The 8,711-nt window shown below is 33.5% G+C and overlaps 1 protein-coding gene across 1 annotated transcript; it reads right to left on the reverse strand.

The window, feature by feature from the left end:
- Positions 1 to 544: 544 nt before the first annotated feature.
- On the reverse strand, positions 545 to 6,935 carry tm4sf4 (transmembrane 4 L six family member 4). Its single transcript, XM_005805212.2, has 5 exons — positions 6,577 to 6,935; positions 5,368 to 5,457; positions 3,399 to 3,553; positions 2,287 to 2,473; positions 545 to 1,829 (listed from the first exon to the last, which is right to left on the reverse strand). The coding sequence occupies exons 1-5, from the start codon at positions 6,745 to 6,747 to the stop codon at positions 1,812 to 1,814; spliced, it is 621 nt and encodes a 206-aa protein (XP_005805269.1). The 5' UTR covers positions 6,748 to 6,935; the 3' UTR covers positions 545 to 1,811.
- Between the last annotated feature and the right edge of the window lie 1,776 nt (positions 6,936 to 8,711).

The raw sequence follows: 8,711 nt of genomic DNA on the forward strand, positions 1-8,711 counted from the left end.
CATGTAAATATTTATTTGAATTTTATATATTGCTTTATATCGGTAAATGTTTTTAACAAGTTTAGTGATATACTTTTCTTCATAATGACTAAAAAACAATTTTAAAATGCTAATAGTTAAACTTTGTGGGTTCTTTACCAGCTGTTTTCATCATTTGTTAAATAAAAAGTGTCACGTTTGAAGTATCTCAGCTAACGTCGATCTAAATTAAACAAAAAAGTCAAAAGACTTAATTATATGCTGTCCAAATTATCACACTAACATATTACTTTCAGTAAAACAATTAACCCAATTTATTTAAAACTTTTAGTATCCAGTTGAGATATATATTCACACTCATTTCTTTGTAAGATATGACTGCTGGGTGTTTTACTGGATGAACTGAAGAAAGATAAATTTTATTAACCCATTTTACAAATGCTGATTTCAGAAGTATGCTTTCCTTCAGGTACCTGGATTTGATGTCACACCCAAGGTCACGTTTTAGTTACAAAGTCGGAATTAAAACATGGCGGCACCCATTGATATATTTACCAATAACAAACATAGTTTTAAGCTTTATTTTCCATCAGCAAACACCACGACTTTTCAGTTTAGAGTTGAAGGCGTTACATGTAGAATTGTGCATTATTTAGATGCACTTTTACATCTTGAGTCTTGTAAAATAAACACGTTTCCACCGCATCATATTACAGTAGATGTGAGGAGCAGCCATATTGAAACGGGAAGTTCGCCTTAAAAATCCTAGCTGGGCGAGTGGTGCCCAGTTTCCCAATGGAAAATCTGACTTCAGAGGGCGTTCCAGTTGATTTTAGGAATTTCCCAGTTTAAAGTGTAACTGGAATGCAGCATTAACTTGTATGTAAAAGAGAAATCCAATAATATCCCAAATTTGTAATAAGAGAATAAAGTAAATGCATGACATTTCTGTTACTACAGCATATTCAGACAAAACCATTTTTTAATTTTATTTTTATTTGTTTTATTTATTTTTTTTTACATTTTTCTCTGTTTTGTTTCATTTCTCAGAACAGATTTGAAATTCTGATAACATGATATGTTATCATGCTGATCAAAAGTATGTATGTAGCTTTCTATTAAATATTCTGAAACTCCACAACATTTAAGCGTAAATTTGTCATGTAAATCTTAATATGCAGGACTGTCTTTTCACAATAACATGATCTGTCAAAAATTACAGTAAAAGAGCAGATGTGAATTTTATCCAAACATGTTTGTTGATGCAGATATTTAATTTTTGAGTTATAAACTAAGGATTCTGAGAAATAAACTGACATTTGCAGTTAATCCATGGTGTTTTACGGTTTGTACAAATTGTTCTGAGAATGTTCTTATGTTTTTGCAAAGAGAGAAATGCACCAAAGTGACTGAGAAAAACTGCAATAATTACTATGTAAAGTACAATAAAATCTTTTGCGAATGAAGCCCACAAGGGTGCAGTCATGTTACTTCATAAAGTATTAATGTCTAGGAGCAACTGGGGAGAAAATAAAAACAAACAACAAAGCCATGAAACGAAATAAATACATATAGCAGATAGAAAATCAGAAAATAACAATATACAGCAGATTCACCTTTATATTATCAATAATAGTAATAATACATAGTCATAAGAGTCTGCAAGAAGAAAGTAAACTAAGAACGTAAAAAGAGCTCTGTCATTTTTGCAGTGTTTTCAGACGACACACTGTAATCAATAAGCTCTTCAGCAGTTAGATGATGCGTAAAAGTCATCCTCAGGAAGGAGAATAAATATGGGGCCGCCATCTGTCTTCATCCACAGGAGGCGCTTATACGGCTCCATCGCTCTGAAAGACAAACATTATTATCAGTCACATGTTTTCAGTTCACATAACTCAACCAAACAGACTCAGTTGGAGATTTTCAGGTTACGACAACAGATAAAAATACAGAATAATAAGTTAGAAATCTCTGCAGACTTGTTCACTGCAAAAAACCTAAACTTTACCAAGTATTTTCATCTAGTTTCTAATGAAAATATCGTAGTACAGTTGAGAAAAGACAAAACCATCTTACAAGTTACCTTTCAGCAAGATAGTTGCTGAAAGTTTAGAGAGCTGGTTTTAAGTCAATATTTGTGAAAAAATATTCACAAATATTTTTAATAGAAATAGTTTATATTATTTAAATAATGCTTATTTCTACTGTAGATATTTGCTCTAGAAACTAGACCAAAAATCCTTGGTAATGTTTTTTTTTTTTTTTTGCAGTGTTGGAAGTGAATTCAGCTTCCTGGACACTGACCCCTCCGCAGCAGCCGCAGCAGTCTCCGCACAGCGCCCCCAGCAGGCCGTTTATCACCTGCACGGCGCACAGAGCGATCTGGATTAAACCCATCACCAGCAGCACGCAGAACAGGCCCAGGTGCCAGGAAACCACATTTGTTGGCTCTTTGCACTCACTCCAGAGAGTGTGGTTCCTCAGGTAGTCTCTGAAGATTAAATATAGAGTCGGATTATTTATTTCAGCTTGTTTTTGATGAGTAGAATATACATTTCTGACTATTTCTGGGTTTACTTTACAAATGTGCTCAAAACTTTGTATATATTTGGGTATTATCGCTTCCATTGTTGATTAAATGTTGATTGAATTGCGAAATCGTGTGGGTTTTTTTTCATTTCTTTTTTAAATTAGCAGAATATCAACAAAGTTTTGAGCACATTTGTAACAAAAAGGCAGCTAATAAAACTGACACAAAAACAATATAAACTATTTTTGGTACACAACAGCTGTGGTCCATATTTTGCTAATGTAAAAAAACAGTGTGAAATGGACAGAGTGTGAAGGAAATGCATCTGTTGTGTGCCAAAAATAGTTTACATTGTTTTTGTGCGAGTTTTATTAGCTGTGTTTTCATTACAAATGTGCTCAGAACTTTTTAAATATTTAGCTAATGTAAAAACAAACAGTCTTGCAATTGCCATATGTAAATGAAATAAGCACAATTAAAAATCACTTGTGAATAAGTTTGTTCACACAGTAAGTCATTAAAAATCATGCTGTGCCATCATCATCCAACTACTTCCTGTCGAATTATTCGTCATTTCCACATGGTCAGCATGCGGTCGCTGACCATGTGACTCCTAATGTGAAAAAAGTGTTTTCATTGTAGTTTTGTAAAATATGCTCATTTTTATGCAGCCGAAAAGTCTCATCTGGCACCAAATTGTTTTAGAAAAAAACATGAGTTTTTTTCAAAATTGACATGTTGCCATTAAGCAAATTTATTTTCTTCTTTTCAACTTACTAAAATTGTTTATATTAACAATTTTATGGCTAATATAAACAAACACAGCTATTGGGGTCTGTACTAAGAAATGTGTTTCATGAATTTGTGATTTTGCACAGCATCTCACCCATTGTCGAAAGGGTATTTCCATTCTGTTTGGTTGACGTCCACAGGGTCAACTACAAAACAACGCGGCCCCTTGTTGATAGCTACACATGACACTACAACTGAGTAACCTGCACCAAGCGCGCCAACAGCTGCAAACAGTATGGAGCTCAGCATCTATGTGGACACAACAGAGAGAAAATGGTACAATGAATTCAGCGTCCTCTTGATCAGAAATACAAATACAATATATGATTTAAATGGAATCACTGCAAAAACAGCAAAACATACCAAGTATTTTTGGTGTAGTTTACAGTGCAAATACTTTATTACTCTTGAAATAAGACAAGCTAACTTACAAAAAACTTTTAGCAACATATAAGAGCTTGTTTTAAGTAAATAATTCCTTAATGTTAATGAAAAAGTACTAATTCCATCAGCAGATTATTTTACTTATTTCGCATCTACTGCTGTGCCGTTACCTAGCAACCTCAGCCAAGCCCAACCCTTCACCTAGCAACCCACTTCTAATTCCACTGGCAGTTTATTTCACTCATAACAAATTTTTTTTTCCAAATTATGAGTTAATTTATCTGCCGATGGAACTAGTACTTTTTCCATCAACATTAAGGACTTGTTGACTTAAAATAAGCCTCTATTTCTTACTGAAAAGTTACTTGTAAGTTAGTTTTGTCTTATTTCAAGACATTTGCTCTAGAAAATAGACCAAAATTACTTGGTAAGATTTTGTGTTTTTGCAGAACAACGAAAATCAAACAAAGTTTTGTTTGATTTTCACATTCCTGATCGATCTGTGTGTGTGTGTGTGTGTGTGTGTGTTCATCTTTGGCGGAACAATAGTAACACTGTGAGAGACGCATTTAAACCGTCCAAACATTCATTAATACGTGTGCTTAGTTTTATGCATTTCTCTGTGTGTTTTTACATTTATGGCCATGTAAATCATGAAGGGTGTGTGTACACAGCGCCACTGTGTTTGTTTTCCCTTCCAGCCTCAGCCTGATTTGGATTTACAGTTAAACTGATAACAAGCAGTAAAACATGGAGGCCGTCTATCACTCCAACATTTTTACTAAATGAACAAAATAACTGGTAACAATTTTTCATTGTGTCAACAACTATGAAAAGTTGTTTGGCAAAACACTGAAGTCTTACATGATCTTTGTTATAATAATCCCTGCTTCACAAAAAGTACATTATGGGTCAAATTTTTTTATTTTTTTATTTATTTAAGTCATAAAACAGGTAAAAGAAACAAAAGATGGGTGAAAACTAAGAAATTGAACTGGGGATACAATTTAATTACCACTAACATTAATTAAATTTTTAAATCCACCTTTTTCATTTGTGTTTTACAATTAATACATTTCACAAATCAAATAAAAATCATGTTTGTTTCAAATTAAAGTTCAATAAACCTAGTTGGGTTATGGGAAATTATTTGCTCCGGCTCTTTGGTTCCCTTTATCATATTTGCTTTAAAGCGTCTGATGTTGCCACACCGTTTGGGGCTCCGCATCCCAGGGCAAGGTACAGGGTTTACCACAGCAGCCATTTTGAAGAATTCAGAAACCTAAGATCCATATTTAAGAAAGTTTATATCAATTATTTTACTTTAAAATTATATTTAAATATGGTATAAAATGTTATCATTTGGACTATTAGTCAGTTTTTTCATTTTGCAATCCCAAAAGGAAACAAATAAGGTCTGAATTTCCATACAGTACATAAATGAGAAAAAACGTTTTAATTTTCACTTCTGTTATCCTTCAGTTGCATATCAGCTCCTTTCGAGTTGGAAAATCGATCAATGTTTCCTGATTGTTTTCATTTTAAATATGAAAATGGCTAAATCAAACTCAAATGAAGAGCTACGGTGATTAAAATAAACTTAGTCCCAATTTTGTAAGTGATTTTTGTAAAATAAACTAAATAAATTCACGATGTTGAACAACAAAACAATTCTTTACCGCAAATCTCCGCCCACAGCTTTCGTTTCCACAGCAACCGCAGCAGTCATTGTTCTTCAAACCCAGGAAGACGAGAGCTGGGAAGATCATCTACCATCCAAATACACACACACACACACGCACACACACACACACACGCACACACACACACACACACACACACACACACACACACACACACAAAACAAAATATCTAAATGAGGAATCATTCATTTCCTTTTTGTGTCCATTTTCCGTCACCAAGCATACAGAAGATTATTGAGCATCAATCTTTTGATGTACATTTCAACTTCTACCCGATGAGCAAAAAAAAGCATCAAGCAAGGTTTCACATACTTTAAATACAATTTTTTTTCTCATAAACTCTTAATTATTTAATTATACATTTCAGCTTCTACGGAAGCCAAGAACGGATGTTTTCTGCATACACTTTTCCCCGATGGTTTTCTCGAGATTAGCTCGTTATCTCGGAAAAATCCTTTGAGTTTTCTCGAAGTTTGTAGAGAAAACTCAATATTTTCTCAGTTTATTTTCTTGAGAAAACCATTGAGAAATTTTGACAAAAAAGTTTTCTCAAGGATTTTTTCTTTATATCTGTAAAGAAATTATTGTGGAATTAAGTCTTTATCTGGTGAAAATCATTGGGGATGAATATGCGGAAAGTGGAAATTTAACTAGTTCAATAGAGAAAACAATCAAGTTTTCTAAAATTTGTCAAGAAAACTCATTGTTTTGTCAAAGTTTGTTTTCAAACAAGCTTTGGAAACAACGTTTTGTTTTCAAGAAAACAATATCTGCTTTCTTGAGATTAACTCTTCATCTCTTAAACGATTATTGGGAAATTAACATGTCTGAAGAAAAACATTGAGTTTTTCAAGAAAAACTATTATCTCAAAGTTTGTTTCTCTTGACTTAACTTCAAGAAAAAAATATTTGTTTTCTCAAGATTAACTCTATAGCTGGAGAAAATCGTTGGTAAAAAGTTTATGCAGAAAATGCAGAATTAAGTTATCTGGAGAAAACCAAGGGAAAAAGTATACGTACAACTCCTACCTGATGTGGAAAAAATGCTTCCATGTACTTTAAAAACAAATTTTTGCTTTTCAAAAATTCTGAATTTATTTATAAAAACATAAACACATTTACCATCACATTATCAACTCTAGACAGCATAACCATCATGAAACGTAGGACTTTCCTGAAACGTACCAGCACACCAGATCCCAATAGGCCTCCAAAGTACCAGACCTCGTCTGTGATGTTGTCCTTATCCACAACCTTCCCGCCGGGGAAGAAGAGCAGGATGTTGCAGAGCACACACACGATGGCGAGAGGCATCAGGCTGATGCCCAGACATTTAGCGAAGCCGCCCGAACACATTCTGACAACGAAGCTTCACACGCCGGGCCTCGACTCGTCTGAAATATTCTGAGATTTAGATACAGTCCAGGCTGTGCCCGCTTCAGAAAGACGACTCCTAACTTCTTGCAGCTCTAGTTTAGAAATATCTGGACTCAGAATGATGCTGCCGCTTCACCTGCCTTCCTACTGATGACTGCTGATGCTTCATGTGGTCCTTTATAGTCGCCCCTCCTCTCTTCAGACATGATCTCATTGCTTCACATTTACATCAAACAGATCTCTCTCTCTCACACACACACACACCCATACAAAGTCCAAACACACACTGCAAAAACAAAACTTTACAAATTATTTTGGTCTGGTTTCTACTGCAAATATCTAATTACACTTCAAATAAGACAAAACTAATTTATCAGTGAGTTATCAGCAACATATAGGAGCTTATTTTATGGCAACAATTCCTTAATACTTATTTTTTTTTAAATTAATAGTTTGATTGGCAGATAATTTCACTTATAATGTGAGGAAATTATGTTATAACCATTGAGTTTTACTTAAAACAAGCTCCTGTATCTTGCTGATAACTCACTTATAAATGACTTTTCTTATTTCAAGTACTAAAATATTTGCTCTATAGAAAATAGTCCAAAATATTTTGTAAGATTTTGTGTTTTTGCAGTGTATAAGGTTGTCATTGTGTTTCATATATTTCTACACTGCAAAAACGAAAAATCTTGCCAACTATTTTTGGTCTAGTTTTTAGTGCAACATCTTAGTACACTTGAAAAAAGACTAAACTAACTTACAAGTAACTTTTTAGCAAGAAATACAATCTTGTTTTAAGTCAATAATTCCTTTATATTGATGAAAAACTAGTAGTTACACTTGCAGATTATTTCACTTATAACAGTAGAAAAATATTGTGTTCTCAGTGAAATAATCTGCAAGTAGAAGTAGTACTTTGTCAGCAATACTAAGGAATTACTGACTTTAAACCAGCTCCTGTCTTCCTGAAAAGTTACTTGTAAGTTAGTTTTGTCTTATTTCTAGTGAACTGAGATATTTGCAGTAAACTAGACCAAATACTTGGTAAAATTGTGTGTTTTTGCAGTGCACATAGCTGGTGGATCCATTCAAAACGCACAGAGGGCTATTAATGCAGGAATACATACCTGTGTGTCCACCCGGACACAGCAGTGGTCAGAGTGGTTAATGTTTTACCCGGTGTTTGGATTACACGGAGACAGAGGAGGAAGTGACAGATAGTCGGTTGATAGTGACTCATAAGAAAGACTCGTGATCAATAAGGAATGTCCAACGAAAATGTGATGAATCTATAAAAGTATGGTTTGAAGGAAAGTAAGATTATTTAATCGGAGCCCTGCCTTGTAATCGATGGAAAGCGGGTTTAACCAGTAGGCTTGTCGACATGAATCATAGCACAGCATGAATCATTCTGTTGATTATCTCCTCGTGTTAAAGTGAGCAATTTATCAACATTAAGGAATATTATTATCTGATTTGATATATAGTAACGAGTTTGACTTTTATATGTTAGTGGTTTTACAGTGTGTTTCTCCAACACTGCACAAAAAACTAAATCTTACCAAGTATTTTTGGTCTAGTTTCTAGTGGAAATATCTTATTACACTGAAAATAAGGCAAAACTAACTAAAAAAATAACTTTTCAGCAAGATTTACATGCTTGTTCTAAATATATAATACTTTGGAATAAGTTCTTTAATTGACCATTGACCAACATTTTTATGTATTGATGATTTTGATTATGGTACTTGATGTTTGTTCTGATTTCTCTGTTAGTAATTATATGCTGTTTTATTATTTTCTAGTTTTGTATTTTATTAGGTAAAACACTTTGACTGATGTGTTGCTGAAATGTGCTATAAAAATAAACTTGATTGATTAATATTTATGAGAAAATACTAGTTTCACCGCCATAAATTTGGAAAAAAGTTTTGTTT

The sequence above is a fragment of the Xiphophorus maculatus genome, chromosome 9, assembly GCF_002775205.1.
Source record: "Xiphophorus maculatus strain JP 163 A chromosome 9, X_maculatus-5.0-male, whole genome shotgun sequence".
In the NCBI taxonomy this organism is placed as follows: domain Eukaryota; kingdom Metazoa; phylum Chordata; class Actinopteri; order Cyprinodontiformes; family Poeciliidae; genus Xiphophorus; species Xiphophorus maculatus.